A 24,720-nucleotide genomic window follows, 5' to 3' on the forward strand; every position below is an offset into this window, starting at 1 on the left:
CCCCTTGGGAAGGACCTTTTGTGGTCAGCAAAAACCTGCACAACGGATCTTACTACCTCATTGATGTTCGAGAGCATGAAGACTCACGTCAATCGGAGGAGGAGACAAAGCGGCCATGGAACATAGCTCTCCTTCGGCCTTATTATACTTGAAGCCATAGGCTCTTCATCTGTACGTATTTATGACAGTTTATATATCATATAATAAACCGGAGCCTCCGTTATAAGCAGGGTATCTGTTCTTTCTTATATCATGTGTGTACTTTTACACGATAACTAACAAAGCGGAGCCTTTGTTAAACCGGCTTTAGCAGCTGCATAGAGATAAAGAAAATCACTAAGGGGCTTGGTCATGTTTGAACCTCAGCTACACCTCTTGATAGGCATTTCAAGCCATACAAGGAAAATTTGTGGAGCCAAAGAGAGTGTTGTACATAGTACAGACTCAAACATAGGCACACACTGAGCATCGCTCACAAAGTTACTTGGGGGCTCTTTTTTGCAAAGCACCAAAGAGTTTGAAAGGACCCTCGTAATTGGCTATCAAGCCACGGCTTGGAAGCCTGGTGTATTCACCTAAAACCCCGGGTTAGCCTGCCTTCATCAAGTAAGCCACTCCTATCCAGGTAATCCTGGTATGACCCATCGAATGTTTGACAAGTCAATCTTTTATAGACCCTAAACTTGTCACAGTTAAAACGATGATTGGTTAATTGGAGGCCCATCTTAAAAGGCTTTGATAAATGGTTTAATTCAGAGGCCTGACAGCCCATGAAAAGCCTCGATTTGGAGCCTGGCAGCTCGTAAAAAGCCTCGCATATTTTCCTATTTTAATTTTGTTTGTTGAAAATCATAACTATTTTTTGATAAACCGGCGTCCTTGACCCGGCTTGCTTTCCAACTACCAGTTGTTGGCACATGATCAATTATAAAACGGTGGTCATTGACCCGGTCTGGTTTGACTAAATCACCAGTGTTTTAAAGAAAATCCGGTAGGTATACCGGTCCGGTTTGATATATAGACCGGCATTATGAAGATAAAATTATCAAACGTATCGGGTTGGTGTTAAACACCTTTGCTGTATACACATTTGGTCAATCAATGAGGTATGTTCTGTACATTATTTTTTGTACAAACACTTGATTATTCAGCTAAAGTACTATATACTTCTTGGATATTATGACATGTCTAGCGGTAAACCGCTAGACACTTTTAAGTTTTTTGGACCCAGGAAGGCAAGTCATCATAGGCTATGCATAAAATATATCCTGAAGGGCGGCACAGATTGTCACAAAGCGTTATGAAACATGCTCGATGGCATGGCAGATAAACAAAGTTTCAGCTATCTTATTACATGAAGCTTCAAAGCGGCTCAAACAGTGCCATTATTTTTCACAGTAGCCATATAAACCGGCGACCGGATCAGGACTCTTCATCATGATGGTTTGATGGTTGCGGATCAGTTGGTGTAGGCACTTCTTCATCCCTCCCCAGCCGCTGGAAATCAGCCGTTGACCAATCGATTCCGGTTAAAGCTTGGAACACTGCTTCCTCATGGATAAGATCAGAAGGGTTAATATCAGGGGCGTAAGTGTGCTTACGAATTGGAGGCACAAGTTCTTCGACTTCATGGATATCGGCTGGCTGTCTTTTCCCTTCTGCATCATAAAACGGTTGAAAATGGGACAAATCGGTGTCCTCAGCCAATTTGCTGGCCGCTGGCTGCATCTGTTTGGTCAGCCACCGAAGATCATCATTGTCAAAGTTTGAACCGTCTTCTTTAACGCCTGGATATCCTTTAATGATATCCTCCGCTTCAAGGTCTGGAATCCAGGCCTTGGCTCGAATAAGGGCGGTTAATGCTCCTGTTCTCGCAGCGGCTCTCTTCAACTCGACAATACGCGCTGGTAACATGCCCATCTTCTCAAGGGTCTCCTTAATCAACGTTGGCGCCGGTTTGTTATAAGTCGCCGTACTAATAGCTCGCTGAGACCCAGAGTATAGTTGCTCCACCAATGTATATGCCGCTTTGAGCTTCATTCGCATATCTGCACCAAGATGAGTGATCCGAGTTCCTGCAAAAGATTTTATCAACATTTTGGTCAGTTTTAAGATTCATTGACTGGCGCAACATACATAAGCAGACACTTACCAAAGATAGCAGAGGTCATAGCATTGATTTGGCGCTTCAAACCGGCTAGTTCTTCAACCACCGGTTTCAGGGCTTCCTCGGCGTCTACAGCTCTTTTGGTTAAACCGGCTTTTTCGGTTTCCCATTCAGCACGATCTTGGTTGAAGGATTCTTTCAGCTTTTCCATTCCGGGCAGGGCCTGGGTCAGCTCCTCTTTGGCTTTTGCAGCTTCGGCTTGTTGAGACTTCACATTTTCTTGCAAGTCAGAGTTTTGGGCATCTTTGCTTCTCAGTTCAGCCTACAACATTGAAGGTATATTCAACAAAACAACATATTTGTGCACTAAGTATAAACCATATAACAAGTTATCCACTTCATACTTGGGGGCTAATGCCTATTTGCTCTCAAATATTATACTCTATGCAAGTCTCCAGAACAATGCAAGCATTATCCTTGACACTTGGGGGCTAATGTACGTTTGTTCTAAACCGGCAGTGTGGATTAAAAACCGGATTAACTTGCCAAGTTAAACCGGCCTTTGGGGGCTATGCTGCAGAAAGTTATCTAATTTTTTCAAACATGAGTCTTATCTATAATTGAGGACACGGCTTTGCAAGGATCAATGATGGGATGCTTGAAGTGTTACAAAGACCCGGTTTATGATTAACAATCATAAAACGGCTCTTGGGGGCTACTTGGAATAGTATTTCAGCTATAAGTCAATGTACAAGGGGGAAGAATTTACCTCATATCGTTCTTTCATCAAATTCACCAAACCGGCTTCATAATCCCGGTTTGAGTGCAGACGGTTCAAGAAGCCGGAATGAAGCTCATCAGCGTTAAGATGAGCATAGTTTGATAAGTCGCTGCTCCATTTACCTTTATCCCTGGAAATTTTCTCTTCTTTGGCACTATGCTGAGCCAAAATGACGGGATGACCAGGAGAGCTGTGGCCTATTCCAGTAATAATAACGTCATCACCTTGGCCTTCAGGATTTTTGGTGGATGATGATGGAATTTCAGTGTTTTTCATTAGACTAGCCCGGTTTGGTTCTGCCGGTTCAGTATCAGGGGCGGCAGGCTCAACATCTGTTGGTTCGTCCGTATGTTGGCCGTCAAGGGGCGGATCATCAAAAGTTGTTTCAGGATGGAGGCCTTCCGGTTCACCAGTCTGCTCCGGTTCACCTCTTGGTTCTTCTTCTTCGGCAACAGGGTCTTCTGGCGGATTGGTGACCCGAGCTTTCTTGCTAGGTCTGGCTTTGGCCCTGCAAACAGAACATCATGTTCAAAAGATGTAGGGCATATTGAAAGGAAAGGTTTTTCATAACTCACCCAGCCATAGTTTTCAAAGGGGGGAGTTGAGTTGCTGTCGATTCACTAGAAGAGGAAGGAGGTGCCACCTGATAATTTGAATCGGACGGATTAAGAGGCTGTCTGAAATAACCTGCCTTGGGGTAAGAATGGTCAGAAGTAGGAGAGACCTCAGACCGGCGCTTCCGAACCAGAGTATCAGGTAAACCGGCAGAGGTGACCTGTTGGCCACTGTGCCGGGTTGTCCAGCGAGCTTCATGCTGTTGAGTCTTCAAAATAAATATTGGATCCAAGTGAGCAAGAGGATGATAAAAGCTTACTTTCTGGATTGCTTGGCGAGATTTTTGTGTTGGCATAGAGTCTGAACCGGAGGAAAAGGTAATTACCTCTACGTCATCAGCCTGACTAGCTTCTGCCTCCTCCTGAGGAAGATCATTGTTAACAAGATGCATAAAAAGAGAGCCAAATGAGTCAAGTTCTACCTCAACTTCTGGGTCATCAGTATCATCATCAAGCTCCATATTAATCCGGTCAGCCGTTTTCCGCTTTGACGTCCGTTTTACGGCTTTGGTCTTCGGGCGGGTTGGCTTGACCACTTTGTCTCCAGTTGGCTTTGCTGCTTTCTCTATGGATTTCCATTTCTAGAAGGGGTCATCACCCTATATATATATAAAGAAGAAGGGTTACAGATTGTATAAGTTAAATATATTAGAGATGAAGAGGAAGTGTAATGCTTACAGTAGGTGGTTTGTTCTTGGTATAGAAGGGACTCAGACCGGTTTGACCACAGACCAGTTCTGATTCATTTAGAATCTTCTTTACACCTTAAGTAACTTCTTCCTCAGATAATTGGATGTTGCAGTGGCGTTGAGGATCGTCAACTTCACCGGTATATTCGCACATTAAACCGGGATGCTGTCTTAGCGGCAAGATACTCCAGGATATCCAACAGCGCACAAAATCCACGCATGTTAAACCGTTTTCCATAAAGGCCCGGAGCTTGGCGATTTGAGGAGCGTATTTTGCCCTTTCTGAAGAGCTCAGGCGTTGTGGCATTGGGTGAGTGTTGGATAGTCTATGATCACAGAAGCCCGAGAGGGGATTTTCATCCTCACGCGAAGTGTCTCTGCAATAAAACCATGTTTGGTTCCATTCCTTTGGGTGGCTATGATGTTTGGCATGAGGAAATTCCACTTCTTTCCGCTTTTGAATCGAGACACCACCAAGCTCTGTGTTCGGGCCATTTACAAACTCTGTGCGCCGGTTTAAGTGAAAGAAATCCCGGAACAGTTCTGCAGTTGGTTCTTCTTGTAAATAGACTTCACAGAAGACTTGGAAGTTGCATAAGTTGGAGACTGAGTTGGGACCAATATCTTGTGGATGCAGTTGGAAGCTGGCAAGCACATCTCGATAAAATTTTGACCCTGGCGGTTTGAAACCACGGCCTATATGGTCAACAAAGACTACCACCTCGCCTTGCCTTGGGGTTCGAGGATTCTCTATTCCTGGAACTCGCCATTTGATCTCAGTTTTCTTAGGCAAAGAGCCGATGCTAACCATCTCATTCAATTGAGCCTCAGTAACCCAGGAACGAGCCCAGTTGCAGGCAGTGAATTGTTTGGCCATTGCAAAGCGAACAAACTGAAAATGAAGGACCGGTTTATAAATTATGCATGATTATACACAAGAGACAAGGGAGTAAGAAACATACTGATATGATAAATGGTACAACCGGAGACTAGTGTAATGAGAGAAAAAGGTAATGCTAGCACAGGATTGATCAGACACTGTTAAACTGGAGCATAATTATGAAGGTAAAATGCTCTTCCGGTTTATCAGAGGGCTAATGGCATAGACTATTTATACAATGTTAAACCGCTTATATTGGTGAGAGGAGAAACGGATCTCATAGGAACATAGAAACAGATCTCACAGTGATGTATAAAACTTTCGGATCTAAAGATAAGACAGAAAGGCAAAAATAATTGGATCTTGAAGGGGTGCAGAACTGAAGCAATTTTTGACAGACTAGATCAGTTCTTTGCACATAAGGATTTGTGATGACCATGGTAGGTAAGCTACGGCAAGAGATGTGTCAAGCATGAAGTGTTCATCTATATATTAAAGGAAGAACAGGGAAGAACATCACTGATGAACTTCGGAAGAACTGCGAAGAATGTCGAAACCCTAGAACAGATCTATGGTGAAAAAAGCAGAGAACTTACCGGAGCTGGTGAGGAAGCGAAAGGGCACCGTAGTATTCTGGTGCGTTCAGGGTGATGCAGCGGCCAAGGTCGGAGCAGAGGCGACGGTCGACGGTGGCAGCGGAGCTCCAGAGGCTGAGCGGCGTGAGGAAGACGACGCGAAGAGGCATGGGGGGAACGGTGAAAATGACCCCTCGGTCCTATTTATAAGGCGATGTGATAAAATGGCAAGTACGGGAATCGAGGAGCCCAAAAAATGGATAAGTTAATAAAGGTGTCACCTCGATGACTGGATATATATTAAACGAAGGAAATCTCCGACATTAACGGATGGATGACGTCAGGGCGGTTTATCGTAATTTCGAAATATGACGTCACGGCGGTTTACAAGATCAAAAATGAAGATAAGAGAGAAGATTTTTTCGAAGTGTGGAAGATTGACATGAACAAGTTCAAACCAATCTGGGGCCTAATGTTGGGGATATTACTACTGGAGGTAAACTGGCCTTATGTAGCCGGGTTGACTCTTTGAAGATTAGAAGCCCATGAAGATGTGAAGATGATGGCGCCTTACGGAGGGCCCAAAGGCGGGTTATAGCCTGTAAATGTAAACCGGCCTTATGTTTTTCATTGGACTAGCCCGGTTTGGTTCTGCCGATTCAGTATCAGGGGCGGCAGGCTCAGCATCTGTTGGTTCGTCCGTATGTTGGCCGTCAAGGGGCGGATCATCAAAAGTTGTTTCAGGATGGAGGCCTTCCGGTTCACCAGTCTGCTCCGGTTCACCTCTTGGTTCTTCTTCTTCGGCAACAGGGTCTTCTGGCGGATTGGTGACCCGAGCTTTCTTGCTGGGTCTGGCTTTGGCCCTGCAAACAGAATAAAAAATGGTTAACATCCTGTTCAAAAGATGTAGGGCGTATTGAAAGGAAAGGTTTTTCATAACTCACCCGGCCACAGTTTTCAAAGGGGGGAGTTGAGTTGCTGTCGATTCACCAGAAGAGGAAGGAGGTGTCACCTGATAATTTGAATCGGACGGATTAAGAGGCTGTCTGAAATAACCTGCCTTAGGGTAAGAATGGTCAGAAGTAGGAGAGACCTCAGACCGACGCTTCCGAACCAGAGTATCAGGTAAACCGGCAGAGGTGACCTGTTGGCCACTGTGCCGAGTTGTCCGGCGAGCTTCATGCTGTTGAGTCTTCAAAATAAATGTTGGATCCAAGTGAGGAAGAGGATGAGAAAAGCTTACTTTCTGGATTGCTTGGAAAACATCATCCGTGAAGTTTCAGGACTTTTGGAGCTGTGCAGAATAGGTCTCTAATATTTGCTCCTTTTCCAGCCAGAATCCCAGCTGCCGGCATTCTCCCTCTTTATGTAAACCTTGTATAATAAGAGAGAATAGGCATAAGTATTATGACATAACGTGTAATAACATCCCATAATGCAATAAATATTGATATAAAAGCATGATGCGAAATGGACGTATAATATACCTGTCGGTATTTGTGAGGATGTGCCTGTTGTAGTTGCAAACGTTATTATTTTAACGGACTTTGTTATTCTTGATATTCCCGAGGACGATAGTATATCTATTATTCTTGGAAGACCCTTTTTGAATACTGCAGGGGCTGTTATTGATTTCACTAAAGGCAATGTCACTTTTCATGTTAATGGTAATGAGCATACGGTACACTTTCCGAGGAAACAACCTAAAGTTCATAGTATCAACTCTATTGGAAAAATTCCATTGATTATACTTGGAGGTTTTGAATTTCCTCTTCCTACTGTCAAGAAGAAATATGATATTCTTATTATTGGGGATGTGCATATCCCCTTTGAGGTAACATAGTGTTATTCGAAATTTCTCCGGTTCCATGTTATTCGGAATGAGTTCGTTAACAAGACTTGATCAACCTTGTTAGTGGATTCCTTTTGATGATCATGAGATGGATGAAACTAGAAGGCACAACCTTCTGTACCCCACTTTTACTTTCTGTTATTTATATAAAATAAAATAAAAATAGTATTTTTCTGCTTGTTATCTGATTATCCGTGCAATATAAAAATACCCCAAAAATAAAAGTTCTCCAAATGCCCTAGAATTTAAATATGTTTTTTCTGGAATATTTGAGAATATTTGGCACTGAGAACACAACAGGGGGGGGTCACCCACCTTCCCATGAGGGTGGAGGGCACGCCCTACCCCCCTGGGCGCGCCCCCTGCCTCGTGGGCCCACGGTGGCCCTCCCCCACTTATCCTTTCACCCACACACTCCTTCTTCCTCCCCCAAACACGAATATCCAGCTCAAACCCGAGTCCAAGCTCATTTTGCTGCCATTTCCATCTCCTTGCTCAAAGTACCTCTCACAAAACTGCTTGGGGTGATTGTTCCTTGGTATGTGACTCCTCCATTGGTCCAATTAGTTTTTGTTCTAGTGCTTTATTCATTGCAATTTTTTGCTGCTTAGGTGACCCTGTTCTTGAGCTTGCATGTCAAATTTATATGGTTCCAAGTAGTTTTGATGCATGATATAGGCCCTAGGCACTTGTAGGAGTAGTTGCTATCAATATTATTGAGTTTGGTTTACTTATATTTTGAAGTTACTAAAAATTTTCAGAATTTTTCAGAGGAAGAAATATGCTTAGGAAAATGTTCCAAGGTGGTTCTTCAAGGAAGCAAGGACCCAGGCTTGCAATGCGTGATGCTGACGAAGAGCCACCAAGAGACACTCCAGTGCGTCCTTATGAATGGCCTTCGAAAAATTTTATGGATCGAGCGGGAACTAAAGAAGAATTTAACCCATATTTGCGTAACGCTGATCTTGAGAGCTTCGAGGAAGAAAAGTGCAGCCATTATCACCATCTCACTTGTTCCTTTGTGAGGACGTTTGAATTTTCATCTTCACGTAACTCTCCAACTATCATGTTTATTCTTACACTATGGACTTAGAGGATTTTACCACTGCTTGCAAACTTCCACAATGGGGTAGTATCAAGGATCCTCACGAATCTGAATTTAGAGATTTTTTTTGCTAGTATAACTATGGGGGAATCTAGAGATATAACACAAGCTACCATAGGGAGCATTCACTTTCCTGCTATACATTATTTTGCTCTCTTTATAGGTAGATGCATTAATGGTAAAGATGAGGCATGTCACATGTGTGTCCCTGACCTCAGTATTCTTAGGAGTGCTGTGTTAGGAGATAAATCTTATAATTTGAGAGCCATTGTTGCACGTAGGTTGCATCTTAATAGATTTAATGGATATTTCTTTGGTGGAATTTATGCAACCCGCATAGCTAATTTTCTTGGTATAGCCATACATGAAGATGATATTAAATTACCCCCTGCTTACCTAGACTTTAATGCTATGGTTCACCACCAGTTTGTCAAGAGGAATGAATCACCTCTCCATCATCGACTAATCTTTGACAGACGCCATGTTGTCCATATTACTCTCCCTGCTCCTGCCTTCTTTGATTATCAGGCAAAAGGAAGATATGTTATTACCAGAGAGGAGGCAGATGAGTACGAGAGGAGGGCGAAGGCCGCTCGTCACCACGCTGCAGCTCAGGAGGCGATAGACGCTGCATATCAGTACGACCCCAACTTCTATTATGGATATCAGCCAGGCCAGCCATGGCCATAGACCAACTTAGGCCAAAAGCCTAAGCTTGGGGAGTACGTATTTCTCACCGACATTACATTTATGTTCACACACTCATTGCTAGATGCCGGTGCTCATACTTTTTCATTGTATCATCCATGCTATTTATTTTCCTTTTATGCTTTCTTCTTGTGTGTTTAATAAACCTTAAGGAAAACCAAAAAAAATTAGTTGTAGCTTTTAATTAGTTTACTTTCCATGCTTGTAGTAGTAATTAAAAAGAAAACCCAAAAATATTTCCTGTTCTTCTTTTGCTTGTTGGGAGCTCTCTCGTGTAAATAGTTTTATTTCTTTTCTTTTCTTTGGGGGTCGATATGAGAAGACCATAATTAAATTTTTGAAGTGGCTCTTGTATGCATTATTGTTGATCTGACAAAAGAGCTCATATTGCCTTATCTTCTCCTGTTTATTGAATGCTTGCAGATTCTAGCTTAGTCCAATGCACGTGCACTATTATTATTATTCACATCGTTCGGTCGTGCAAGGGAAAGGCAATTATGACGATATATGATGGACTGACTGAGATGAGAAGAGCTGGTATGAACTCGACCTCTTTTGTTTTTGTAAATATGATTAGTTCATCATTCCCGATTCAGCCTATTATGAATAAACATGTTTGCAATGAAAACTAGAGATCATAGTGTCTTGTGCCATGCTTGATTAGCTAGGAGCTTATAATGGTTTACCTTGCGTGCCAACATGCTATTAAAATGGTTGTGATGTGGTATGATAGGGTGGTATCCTCCTCTGAATGATTTAAGTGACTTGACTTGGCGCATGTTTACGCATGTAGTTGAAACAAAATCAACATAGCCTTCACGATATTTATGTTCATGGTGGATTATATCCTACTCATGCTTGCATTTGGTGTTGATTAATCTTAATGCATGTTCATGACTGTTGTCACTCTCTAGCTGGTCGCTTCCCAGTCTTTTGCTAGCCTTCACCTGTACTAAACGGGAATACTACTTGTGCATCCAACTCCATAAACCCCAAAGTTATTCCATATGAGTCCACAATACCTACCTATATACGGTATCTACCTGCCGTTCCAAGTAAATTTGTATGTGCCAAACTCTAAACCTTCAAATAAATATATTGTCTTGTATGCTCGAATAGCCCATATATCAACTAGGGCTGTCCATATCTTCCATGTTAGGCGGGTTATTCTCAAGAGGAGTGGACTCCGCTCCTCACTCACGAGAAAGTGGCTGGTCATTGGGATGCCCAGTCCCATGCTTTATGCAAACTAAATCAAAATAATTGCAAACAAAACTCCCCCTGGGACTCTTGTTAGTTGGAGGCACTCATTGTTTCGAGCAAGCCATGGATTGGTGGAAGGGGGAGTATAAACTTTACCATTCTGTCTGGGAACCGCCTATAATGTGTGTAGCATGGAAGATATCGCCATCTCTTGGTTGTTATGTTGACAATGAAAGTATACCGCTCAAAATATTATTCATCTCTATTTCAAAACCGAGCGCTGGCACCTCTACAAATCCATGCTTCCCTCTGCGAAGGGCCTATCTATTTACTTCTATGCCGAGTCATCATCCTCTTATTAAAAAGCACCAGTTGGAGAGCACCGCTATCATTTGCATTCATTACTATTAGTTTACATTGAGTATGACTTGACTGGATCTCTTTTATCATCAATTACAATGTCTAGTCAGTCCTTGATCTTTAAAGGTGCTTTGCATTTATGTTTTGCGGTCTCAGAAAGGGTTAGCGAGATACCATCTTATTATATCATATTATGATTGTTTTGAGTAAACTTGAGACCTAAGCGTTATTGTGAATGTGGTTAGTTATAATCTTTGCTGAAAACTTGAATGCTGGCTTTACATATTTACATCAACAAGAGCAAACAGGGTTTGTAAAAGTTTTTCTTTATCACTTTCAGTTTATCAACTGAATTGCTTGAGGACAAGCAAAGGTTTAAGCTTGGGCGATTTGATACGTCTCCGTCGTATCTACTTTTCCAAACACTTTTGCCCTTGTTTTGGACTCTAACATGCATGATTTGAATGGAACTAACCCGGACTGATGCTGTTTTCAGCAGAATTACCATGGTGTTATTTATGTGCAGAAACAAAAGTTCTCGGAATGACCTGAAACTTCACGGAACAACTTTTCAGAAAATATAAAAAACCCTTGCAAAAGATGAAGGCCAGGGGCCCTCCACCTGTCCACGAGGGTGGGGGGCGCGCCACCCTACCTCGTGGGCCCCCGGGAGCTCCTCCGACCTCGACTCCAACTCTATATATTTGGTTTCGGAGAAAAAAATCAGAGAGAAGAATTCATCGCGTTTTACGATACGGAGCCACCGCCGAGCCCTAAAACCTCTTGGGAGGGCTGATCTGGAGTCTGTTCGGGGCTCCAGAGAGGGGAATCCATCGCCATCGTCATCATCAACCATCCTCCATCACCAATTTCATGATGCTCACCGCCGTGCGTGAGTAATTTCATCATAGGCTTTCTGGACGGTGATGGGTTGGATGGGATCTATCATGTAATCGAGTTAGTTTTCTTAGGGCTTGATCCCTAGTATCTACTATGTTCTGAGATTGATGTTGCTATGACTTTGCTATGCTTAATGCTTGTCACTAGGGCCCGAGTGCCATGATTTCAGATCTGAACCTATTATGTTTTCATAAATATATGAGAGTTCTTGATCCTATCTTGCAAGTCTATAGTCACCTATTATGTGTTATGATTCGTTAACCCCGAAGTGACAATAATCGGGATACTTACCGGTGATGACCGTAGTTTGAGGAGTTCATGTATTCACTATGTGTTAATGCTTTGTTCCGGTACTCTATTAAAAGGAGGCCTTAGTATCCCTTAGTTTCCGTAAGGACCCCGCTGCCACGGGAGGGTAGGACAAAAGATGTCATGCAAGTTCTTTTCCATAAGCACGTATGACTATATTCGGAATACATGCCTACATTACATTGATGAACTGGAGCTAGTTCTGTGTCACCCTAGGTTATGACTGTTACATGATGAACCGCATCCGGCATAATTCTCCATCACCGATCCATTGCCTATGAGCTTTCCATATATTGTTCTTCGCTTATTTACTTTTCCGTTGGTATTGCTATCATCACTACAAAATCCCAAAAACATTACTTTTACTACTGTTACCTTTTGCTACCGTTACCACTACTATCATATTACTTTGCTACTAAATACTTTGCTGCAGATACTAAGTTTCCAGGTGTGGTTGAATTGACAACTCAGCTGCTAATACTTGAGAATATTCTTTGGCCCCCTTGTGTCGAATCAATAAATTTGGGTTGAATACTCTACCCTCGAAAACTGTTGCAATCCCCTATACTTGTGGGTTATCAGACATGCTAGTAAGCAGTATGACTTGTATCGCCCACAACTCACTTGTGTTCTACTCGTGCATATAACATCTACGCATAAAACCAGGCTCGGATGCCACTGTTGGGGAACGTAGTAATTTCAAAAAAATTCCTATGCACACGCAGGATCATGGTGATGCATAGCAACGAGAGGGGAGAGTGTCGTCCACGTACCCTCATAGACCGTTAAGCGGAAGCGTTATGACAACGCGGTTGATGTAGTCGTACATCTTCACGATCGACCGATCCTCAGTACCGAACGTACGGCACCTCCACGTTCAGCACACGTTCAGATCGGTGACGTTCCGCGAACTCACGATCCAGTAGAGCTCGGCGAAGAGTTTCGTCAGCACGACGGCTTGGTGCCGATGTTGATGAAGCTACCGCAGCAGGGCTTTGCCTAAACACCGCGACAGTATGACCGAGGTGGATTATGGTGGAGGGGGCACCGCACACGGCTGGGAGAGATCTTTGTGATCAACTTGTGTGTCTAGAGGTGCCCCCTGCCCCTATATATAAAGGAGGCCGGCCGACCCTTGTTGGCGCGCCTAGGAGGAGGAATCCTCCTCCTAGTAGGAGTAGGATTCCTCCCTTTCCTACTCCTACTAGGAGGGGAAAAGGCAGGGAGAGAAAGAGAAGGAAAGGGGGGCGCCGCCCCCCTTCTCCTAGTCCAATTCGGACAGGGGGAAGGGGCGCGCTGCCTGCCCTAGGCCGGCCCCTCTCTCTTTCCCTTATGGACCAACAAGGCCCATTAGTCCCCGGGGGGTTCCGGTAACCCCTCCGGTACTCCGATAAAATCCCGATTTCACCCGGAACTATTCCGATGTCCAAATGTAGGCTTCCAATATATCAATCTTTATGTCTCGACCATTTCAAGACTCCTTGTCATGTCCGTGATCACATCCAGGACTCCGAACTACCTTCGGTACATCAAAACATATAAACTCATAAAACCGATCGTCACAGAACTTTAAGCGTGCGGACCCTTCGGGTTCGAGAACTATGTAGACATGACCGAGACACGTCTCCGGTCAATAACCAATAGCAGAACCTAGATGCTTATATTGGTTCCTACATATTCTACGAAGATCTTTATCGGTCAAACCGCACAACACTATACATTGTTCTCTTTGTCATCGGTATGTTACTTGCCCGAGATTCGATCGTCGGTATCCAATACCTAGTTCAATCTCGTTACCGGCAAGTCTCTTTACTCGTTCCGTAATACATCACCCCGTAACTAACTCATTAGTTATCATGCTTGCAAGGCTTATAGTGATGTGTATTACCGAGAGGGCCTAGAGATACCTCTCCGACAATCGAAGTGACAAATCCTAATCTTGATCTATGCCAACTCAAAAAGTACCATCGGAAACACCTGTAGAGCACCTTTATAATCACCCAGTTATGTTGTGACGTTTGGTAGCACACAAAGTGTTCCTCCGGTATTCGGGAATTGCATAATCTCATAATCATAAGAACATGTATAAGTCATGAAGAAAGCAATAGCAGTAAACAAACGATCAAGTGCTAAGCTAACGGAATGGGTCAAGTCAATCACATCATTCTCCTAATGATGTGATCCCATTGATCAAATAACAACTCATGTCTATGGTTAGGAAACTTAACCATCTTTGATTAATGAGCTAGTCAAGTAGAGGCATACTAGTGACACTATGTTTTTCTATGTATTCACACATGTATTATGTTTCTGGTTAATACAATTCTAGCATGAATAATTGATACGTCTCCAACGTATCTATAATTTTTGATTGCTCCATGCTATATTATCTACTATTTTGGACTATATTGGGCTTTATTTTCCACTTTTATATTATTTTTGGGACTAACCTATTAACCGGAGGCCCAGCCCAGAATTGCTATTTTTTGCCTATTTCAGTGTTTCGGAGAAACAGAATATCAAACGGAGTCCAAACGGAATGAAACCTTCGGGAACGTGATTTTCTCATCAGATAAGACCCAGGAGACTTGGACCGTACGTCAAGAAATCCACGAGGCAGTCACGAGGGTGGAGGGCGCCTCCCCTAGGGCGCGCCCCCTGCCTCGTGGGCCCCTCGAAGCTCCACCAACGTACTCCTTCCTCCTATATATACCTACGTACCCCGAAACAATCGGGGACGAAGCCAAAAACCTAATTCCACCACCGCAACTTTCTGTATCCACGAGATCCCATCTTGGGGCCTGTTCCGGAGCTCCGCCGGAAGGGGCATCGATCACGGAGGGCTTATACATCATCATCCAAGTCCCTCCGATGAAGTGTGAGTAGTTTACTTCAGACCTACGGGTCCATAGTTATTAGCTAGATGGCTTCTTCTCTCTTTTTGGATCTCAATACAATGTTCTCCCCCTCTCTCATGGAGATCTATTCGATGTAATCTTCTTTTTGCGGTGTGTTTGTTGAGAACGATGAATTGTGGGTTTATGATCAAGTCTATCTATGAATAATATTTGAATCTTCTCTGAATTCTTTTATGCGTGATTGATTATCTTTGCAAGTCTCTTCGAATTATCAGTTTGGTTTGGCCTACTAGATTGGTTTTTCTTGCCATCGGAGAAGGGCTTAGCTTTGGGTTCAATATTGCGGTGTCCTTTCCCAGTGACAGAAGGGGCAGCAAGGCACGTATTGTATTGTTGCCATCGAGGATAACAAGATGGGGTTTTTATCATATTGCATGAAACTATCCCTCTACATCATGTCATCTTTCTTAAGGTGTTACTCTGTTTTTAACTTAATACTCTAGATGCATGCTGGATAGCGGTCGATGAGTGGAGTAATAGTAGTAGATGCAGGCAGGAGTCGGTCTACTTGTCTCGGACGTGATGCCTATATACATGATCATACCTAGATATTCTCATAACTATGCTCAATTTTGTCAATTGCTCAACAGTAATTTGTTCACACACCGTAGAATACTTATGCTCTTGAGAGAAGCCACTAGTGAAACCTATGGCCCCCGGGTCTCTTTCTCATCATATCAATCTCCATCACTTTATTATTGCTTTGCTTTTACTTTGCCTTTTACTTTTCACTTTGCATCTCTATACCAAAAATACCAAAAATATTATTTATCATCTCTATCAGATCTCACTTTCGTAAGTGACCGTGAAGGGATTGACAACCCCTAAGCGCGTTGGTTGCGTTGAGCTATTGTTTTTCTGTAGGTACGAGGGACTCGCGCGTTGCCTCCTACTGGATTGATACCTTGGTTCTCAAAAACCGAGGGAAATACTCACGCTAGTTTGCTTTAGCATCCTCTCCTCTTCAGGGAAATCCAACGTAGTGCTCAAGAGGTACCAATAATAAACATTTATCATGAAATAAGGAAATAAATAATAACTTTATTATTGCCTCTAGGGCATATTTCCTTCACTTAGGACTCAAAAACTTCCTCCTCTATACCGTCCAACAGGCAGTCAAACTTACAATCCTGTTGTGAGTATTTAGCAGCCACCTCTACTTGGCCATATACTAAACTAACATGAATTTCTTCCCCATTTGACCCTAGCGGTCCGACCCGGGCCATGTGATTCGGATCCAGCTTGGTATACCGCGTTTTTATCATGGCCCAGGCTTCCGGCGCACCCTCTCGGCATGCCGATATCTTCCATAGAGGGATACGCCGCCGCGCTCCCTTGAACAGCTCTACAAGTTTCTCCATACTCCCTGGAGGGGAGTCGGATGGCCATAAGGCCTTGGCTACACTCCGCATTGCCTGCCGAGCTTGCTCGTGCAACTGCGACAGCTCTTGCAGAAGACCACTTGATGATCTGGACACCTCCTCTTCGGGGCGGCCCGTCAATACACCTGCAATCATAGCTATATCAGCTACTGTTACTTCCACACCATTATGAGATAAATGCGGCCACATACTGAATTTGCCGCCTCGCAGTTTTTGGTTCTCCTTCATGGAGTCAGCTAGCTGAGCTCGCACGTCTTTCAGTTCTTCGCCCAGTTTGGTGTTCGAATCCTGGAGCTTCTTTTTCTCCTGAACGACTTTTGTTAACACACGCTCGCCCATTGCTAGCAGTTTTTTGGCTCCGTGTTCTTCGCTTCGAGCGGCGTCCAGCTGCTCTCGCAGTTGGTCTAACAATCCAATACAAAGATAAGCAACCAGATTAGCATTATTAGTGTACAGTTATCATTTCTCGATGGAGGGAAACATTACCGGGGGATGCCTTCTTGGATTTCGCCAGGTCGGCATTGGCAGCAGACAGCTAGCTCCGACACTTTTCTAGTTCCTGAGTTAACAGGGTGTTCTTCTCCGTAAGCACCTGGTTGTACATTGATCCTTAAATCAGTTGTTTCAACTACTTTAAGTCTCAGTGGCTACTGGTATATGGTTATCATAAAACAAACTTACCTGCACATCTTTTAAATGTCGTTTTGTGGCTCTGTTAAGCCCATCTTGAGCAGCTCGGATGTATGCATCGGCCGAGCTGAAAGCGTTAAATGACTCTTTTCAAAAGCCCAGGTCTTGTAAAACGGTCTTGCGGCGCCGATGATTGATGGCGCTCTCCACTTCCGAGTTGGTAACGGATACATCATCCGAGTCCTCGGCTGGAGGACAGTCCGGCGTCACCCCCCGTCTTCACGGCAGGATTTGAATCCCGGCTGCGGAAGTATGACCGGTCGGACCCCCGGATATAGTCTGGCACGCCTTTTTCCTGATACAGGGTAAACGGAAAGGTCACAGTTGGATGTGACTGCCAAGATGCATACTTGCAAATTCATACCACTTTGATGAAGGCTCGGCCGTATCTTCGTTGGCCTTTCTCTTGGAAGGCTTCCCTGGTATGGGGGACGCTCTCTTCGGAGATGCCCTCGGGGCAGCATGGCGCACCGAACGCTCCCCCTTCTAAAGCGCAGGACAGTGCGGTGGGTAAGGGGGAATGAGAAAACTCTTTTGATAAGGTGTCTTTGGATTACTTATACGTGAAGCAGGAAGGAGGCGGGGGTAGTCGGCGATAATGGGTACATATGTACCGTCGTAACACATCTGATAGAATATTCCATCCTCAAGCTCCACAAATATGTCCGGATCTTCCTCATATCCGGGGTCAAGATCCCGGTTGCGATTCTCCGGCTGAGGGGCAGGGTCATGGATCCCCTCGACAGCCTTTCGCCATTCCTGTTATGAGCAGATAAGACGCTGCCTGTCAAGAATGATTCAGGGACAAGAGTAAAATAGTGGAGCTGAACCTTACCCAGCTGGGAGGATTATACATGGAAAATTCGTCTCGATATTCGAGACAGGTGAACCCCTCCTTCTCCCCTTTATACATCTCGACCAATATTTTGGCCAGGGCGGTGGGGGTCTTCGGGCCCTTCCAACCATAGCGTGAGGCGTCGTCCTTCCCGTTATAATGCCACATGGGCATCCCTCTGTATTGGAGTGGCTGGACCCCCCGCGTTATAGAGATTGCCATTACCTCGACTATTGACAATCCGGACTAGGCAAGCGCCTTGATCTTGCCCAGCAGCAGGACGACCTCCGCACTATCCTCTTCCTCGAGGCTCCGAGGACGCCAGCTATGGCGTTTCTTCAGCGGAGCATTTGAAAAATCGGGGAGGCCCATGCGGACGGGATCGGGTAGAGCGACGTCGTCGATGTAGAACCATTTGGAAGGCCACTCTTCGGGAGCTTTCATCGGCGTGCCGGACAGGTATCCGGTCCCGACGATGCGCCACAATTCGGCTCCTCCCACTTCAAAAATTGACCCACCTTGATTGCGAGGGACGAGGCAGAGCAGTCTTCTCCACAAATCAAAATGGGCCTCGCAACCCAGGAAAAGTTCACATAAAGCGACATAACCTGCAATGTGCATGACGGAGGCCGGGGTAAAATTATGCAGCTGGAGGCCATAGTACTCCAGAAGCCCTCAGAGAAATGGGTGAATTGGAAATCCCACGCCCCTCAGCAGATAGGGGACGAAGCACACTCATTCTCCCGCAGATGGATTGGGGAAACTCTCCGCCTGGGTTTTGCCATTGAAGGAGGCCAATACTGCTCGAACAGGGACCAGATCCGCAGGAGGGAGAAATCCCTGCGTTTGCAGCTTCACCAATTGGTTGTGCGACACGGAGCACCTCTCCCACTCGCCTCTCTCTGGGTTGGAACGAGAAGAGGAGCTGGGTATGTTGGCCATGTTAGAATGGTTTTGCATGGCAGTATCTGAGGATTTTCTCCGTGTGGTGCCGAAAGGATCTGAGATCCTATCTCTTTAAATAGACACTCTTTCTTGCAGGGCTAGGGCGTTATTTGCAAAAGATACCCCGACCGTCCGTATTCGCCCAACACATGGAGGATGAAGTCATAAATGCACAGGAGCCGAAGGGTGCGACACTGAATTGAAGGCCAAACACATACTTGGGAGACGTCGGAGGAGGAATCTGCCTTGCAATGCCGAAGACAGTCTGCGTGCCGTACACCTCGTCATTAAAGCCTGGTTCGGGGGCTACTGAGGGAGTCCTGGACTAAGGGGTCCTCGGGCGTCCGGCCTATTAACCATGGGCCGAACTGATGGGCTGTGAAGATACGAAGACCGAAGACTGCACTCGTGTCCGGATGGGACTCTCCTTGGCGCGGAAGGCAAGCTTGGCGACCATATATGTAGATTCCTTTCTTTGTAACCGACCTTGTGTAACCCTAGATCTTCCCGGTGTCTATATAAACCGAAGGACTTAGTCCGGATAGGGGAGACTCATTATCATAGCCATACAAGCTAGACCTCTAGGGTTTAGCCATTACAATCTCGAGGTAGATCAACTCTTGTAATACTCATATTCATCAATATCAATCAAGCAGGACGTAGGGTATTACCTCCATAGAGAGGGCCCGGACCTCGGTAAACATCGTGTCCCTTGTCTCCTGTTACCATCGACCTTAGACGCACAGTTCGGGACCCCCTACTCGAGATCCGTCGGTTTTGACACCGACAGCGGCCCTTAGCTTCCGAGGTGCATGGTGGGCGGGACCTCTTCCTCCTCTCGCTCCTCCGGGTCGCCGGCGCTCGCCAACGTCAAGGCCAAGCCCGTGGAGACGCCGCTCGGCCGGTGCACCCGCGGCGGCGCCCTCGTCATCAACGAGGGCGGCCGTGCCTCTTCCTCCTCTGCTCCTTCCTCCCGTCTCGTCAAGCCGAAGACGGAGCCGGGCCTCGACGCCATGAAGAGCGAGCACAAGGACATGGCCATCGCCGATGAGGCCGCTATCAAGTGGGCGCATGAGGACTGGGTCCGACTGGAGATGGAGCACAAGCGCCACACCCTAGAGGAGATCCCGCGGTCACGACAAGGGCAGCGTCATCGTCCTCGAGGACGGCGACGACGAGGCGCCGCCGCCAGCCAAACCAGTCCGCCAGGGCGACCCCGGGCAGGGGTCCAGCAGAGACGGTGGCGGTGTGAAGAAGGAGGAGGAGGACGACGACATCGGCGACTACATCGCCTTCAGCAACTTCTTCAGCCTGTAGGTGGCGCGGCGGGCGGCGGTGGTGCAGCAATAGTAGTTGTTGTTTTTCTATTTTTGTTTTAGATTATGTCTTAAATATGTAAAAAATGATGAAACGCCTAAATTGTGCCGAATCTATGTCGTGTCCGGCTGAATTTTGGCCAAGTATGTTTTTTAAAAACCTTTAAAAAACGACGCCTAGGGCGATCTGGGGGCGGCGGCTGGAAATCCGATCGGCCCCATGTTGTTTTTTCAGCCGGCGGGCCCTAGGACGACGCTATTTCAAGCCCTGAGGGGGCCGAATGGCTGGAGATGCTCTAAAGTGGCCCTATTTTGTTTAGTTACGTTTGCGCTGCTTTTGTCTCGAGCGAACAAGTTTCGGATCTGACGTGGCATGACTTTTTGCGCCAACATGCATGCATGTGATCCGACGGCATGAGGCTAGTCATAGTGGGAGTAACTTAGAGGGTGCTTGGATTCAAGGAACTTATTTTAGTCTGACTAAAAATAGTCTTTTTAAGAGGCTAAAGTTTCAAGCACCCCTGACTAAAGAGGGGCTAAACTAGTCTTGAGACTAATTTTTTTAGTCAAGGTAACCCTACTAAAATGTGGATTAGTCATCTCTCTCCTCATTTAAATCCTCTCCTTTAACACAGGCGAGTTCTGGATTGGAGGGTTTGGAGAATAATAAATGTTCATTAACTTGATTTTAGTCTCTTTAGTATTTGGATCCAAGCATGGATGAGGCTAGCAAGTTTTAGTCCCACTACTTTTAGGCTGGTTGTAATGGGGAGTATCATATACTAGTATCATGCATATGATACTACATCCCTAATGTATAGTATCATATGTTGATATCATAGAGGACTACATTTATTGCCATGCATGACACAAAGTAGCACATCATTTAATATGATACGATATCATGATATGATACTCAAGCCTCTTTTTCTTCATTTAATTCTATGCCACCTCATCAAAATTGCTTAGTTGGCATGCATGATACTACCTATGATACTCCCATTACGGGCATCCTTAGTCATGGGACTAAAACGTATCCAAGCACCCTCTTTGCTAGTAACATACCGCACTTCAAGAAAATTCTGCTTATGTGGCAAGTAATTAATGAGAGCTGGTAACATAATATGTTAATGTAACATAGCGTTTTCCAAGACAAGATGAGTCTAGAAGGTAATAAATGAAGTCATCTATGATACTACCATTATGTTACTTTGCATTATGAAGGTAGTAACTTAGAGGGTGCTTGGATCCAAGGGACTTATTTTAGTCTGATTAAAAATAGTCTGTTTAAGAGGCTAAAGTTCCAAGCACCCCTGACTAAAGAGAGGCTAAAACTAGTCTTGAGACTAAAATGTTTTAGTCAGGGGTACCACTACTAAAATGTGGATTAGTTCTCTCTCCTTGTTTAACTCCTCTCCTTTAACACAGGCGAGTTCTGATTGGAGGGTTTGGAAGATAATAAATGCTCGTTAACTTGATTTTTGTCTCTTCAGTATTTGGATCCAAGCATGGGAGAGGCTAGTAAGTTTTAGTCCCACTACTTTTAGTCACGAGATTAAAACGTATCCAAGCACCCTCTTAGTCTAGTGTCATATATATGACACTAGTCTAAGTTACTCCCCACTATGACCAGTCTGAGGGACGATTCGATGGAACTCGCTACAAATCTGATGTTCGCCCAATATCATTTCTGGAAAAATAATAATCATATATATCTAGAGTTGTTCAGTTTATAAATATTCACGTATTTAGTTTCTCACAACGAGTCGTACTGAGACTGTATCAACTCGCTAGGGTTCATGCCGCTGCTTGACGGCAACGACCTTCTCGAGGGAGAATCAGGCCAGCGGAGCTCACCAGCAGCAAACAACAACAACGCAAGCATCAGCTCCTCCCCTCCACAGAATTATCCGAAGAATACTGAAAAATCCGCACCAAGAAATATCGCAAGTATGGAATGGTCGCCGGGAGGCACCGTGTGGTGAATTGCCATTGACCAATGACCACAACCCGAGTCATTGTGCATTCAATTCGTCTCCGAGGACGGAGAGACGAACCCGCCGTTTTCACTGTCACTGGCAGCCCGGGAGCAGAAAGACCGGCAACTACTTGGTCCCTGACAGACACATCTCAAGTGCAGAAATTCTACCAGAGAGAGTAGTGCACATTGTTCTAAAAAAAAGAGTAGTGCACATTCTTGCACAGCTCTTGCTTCGAATTATCTCAGGCGAGGGAGGAGGCAGAAATCATGGACGACGCCGGCCTGGTGCTCGCCGCCGCGTTGACAGGCGCAATCTTCGTCGTGCTGCTCGTCCTGCTCGTCGTCGTCCTTGTCCGGAGGCGGTGGCTCGACCGCGAGGGCGTGGCGTCCGGCCGCGGCTTCGTCCTGTTCGGCGTCTGCTGCCAGGACGGCACCCAGGGCCGGTTCGTCCGGACGACGTCCCTGGCCAGGAGCCGGCAGCGGGCGGCCCGCGGCGGCGAGCAGGCGGATGACGAGCCGGACGAGGGCGAGCTCGAGAGGTGGAAAAGGTTGTTCGGTGGGCCCACTAGGTGCCTGTCCACGATAGAGGAGGCCACGGAGAAGGGCACGTCGACGGTGGCAACGCCGGCGTTCTGCTCGCCGGCAGCGTCGCCCGACCGAAGAGACGCCAGGGGTGGGCAGACGGCGTCTGCCGGCGTGCTGAAAAGTTGAGGCTTGCTTATCTTGATCTTGTAATTCGTGATGTGCAGTAGTACTACAAAATTTGTTGGAAATACTAGAGAGACATATGTACCACACTGGTAATAAGCCGAGAGATCATGATAGCTTGTTATTTTGCCATATGCCGGGGGTAGTATTTTTTTTCCAAATTAATTGTAGGTCTAATTTATCCTACATCAAACTTCTTCTTCTTCAAGGAAAATAGTAGGAATTTATTTCTGCTACATGTATTTGTAAAGTTTATGAATGTAGTTATACAAAAGCAAAAAGAAAACAAAGAAAAAGAAAAGGGTCTACCTATTCGATGAGCTAATTGGAAGGTGCAACACTCTCGGAGGGAAGATATGGTTCTTCTTCCTTCTAAGTCAATGAATTAAACTAATTTGGTGTTGTAAGTATTGCTATATGTTATTAATACATATAAACTTGTTCTAATTTAAGTAATTTTTGACTTATGATACCCACACAATAAGTTGACAGAGCAACTCAAAGTGTGTTCCTAGGAAACAGTCCACTCATTTAGACACTTCTGAACAGTTGGAAGATAATGAGAGAAGACTAGAGTCAGAATATGTGCATGGATTTGATTGCTCCTTGTTTTGTGTGAAGGTGAGAACCCAAAGGGAAACACACAGTTGGATGACATTGAAGCAAATATGCCCTAGAGGCAATAATAAAGTTATTATTTATTTCCTTATATCATGATAAATGTTTATTATTCATGCTAGAATTGTATTAACCAGAAACATAATACATGTGTGAATACATAGACAAACAGAGTGTCACTAGTATGCCTCTACTTGACTAGCTCGTTGATCAAAGATGGTTATGTTTCCTAACCATAGACATGAGTTGTCATTTGATTAACGGGATCACATCATTAGGAGAATGATGTGATTGACTTGACCCATTCCGTTAGCTTAGCACTTGATCGTTTAGTTTGATGCTATTGCTTTCTTCGTGACTTATACATGTTCCTATGACTATGAGATTATGCAACTCCCGTTTACCGGAGGAACACTTTGTGTGCCACCAAATGTCACAACGTAACTGGGTGATTATAAAGGTGCTCTACAGGTGTCTCCGAAGGTACTTGTTGGGTTGGCGTATTTCGAGATTAGGATTTGTCACTCCGATTGTCGGAGAGGTTTCTCTGGGCCCACTCGGTAATGCACATCACTATAAACCTTGCAAGCATTGCAAGTAATGAGTTAGTTGCGGGATGATGTATTACAGAACGAGTAAAGAGACTTGCTGGTAACGAGATTGAACTACGTATTGAGATACCGACGATCGAATCTCGGGCAAGTAACATACCAATGACAAAAGGGACAACGTATGTTGTTATGCGGTTTGACCGATAAAGATCTTCGTAGAATATGTAGGAGCCATTATGAGCATCCAGGTTCCACTATTGGTTATTGACCGGAGACGTGTCTCGGTCATGTCTATATAGTTCTCGAACCCGTAGGGTCCGCACACTTAAAGTTTCGATGACGGTTATATTACGAGTTTATGAGTTTTGATGTACCGAAGGTTTTTCGGAGTCCTGGATGTGATCACAGACATGACGAGGAGTCTCGAAATGGTCGAGACATGAAGATTGATATATTGGAAGCCTATATTTGGATATCGGAAGTGTTCCGGGTGAAATCGGGATTTTACCGGAGTACCGAGGGGTTATCGGAACCCCCCGGGGGATTAATGGGCCATCGTGGGCCTTAGTGGAGAAGAGGAGAGGCGGCCAGAGTAGGGTCGCGCGCCCCTCCCCCTAGTCCGAATAGGATAAGGAGAGGGGGGTGGCGCCCGCCTTCCTTCCTCTCTCCCTCCTCCCCCCACTCCTAATCCAA

General features: G+C 45.1%; 1 protein-coding gene across 1 annotated transcript; it reads left to right on the forward strand.

The window, feature by feature from the left end:
* Positions 1 to 22,235: 22,235 nt before the first annotated feature.
* Positions 22,236 to 23,183, forward strand: LOC125548876. The gene has a single exon (XM_048712401.1). It carries the CDS (start codon positions 22,418 to 22,420, stop codon positions 22,859 to 22,861), a length of 444 nt encoding a protein of 147 aa, XP_048568358.1. The 5' UTR covers positions 22,236 to 22,417; the 3' UTR covers positions 22,862 to 23,183.
* The last annotated feature ends 1,537 nt before the right edge of the window (positions 23,184 to 24,720 follow it).

This window comes from Triticum urartu, chromosome 3, assembly GCF_003073215.2.
Source record: "Triticum urartu cultivar G1812 chromosome 3, Tu2.1, whole genome shotgun sequence".
NCBI lineage: Eukaryota > Viridiplantae > Streptophyta > Magnoliopsida > Poales > Poaceae > Triticum > Triticum urartu.

Excerpts from the sequence above, each read along its gene's own strand:
- LOC125548876 (XM_048712401.1), top strand. The coding sequence starts at position 22,418 with ATGGACGACGCCGGCCTGGTGCTCGCCGCCGCGTTGACAGGCGCAATC.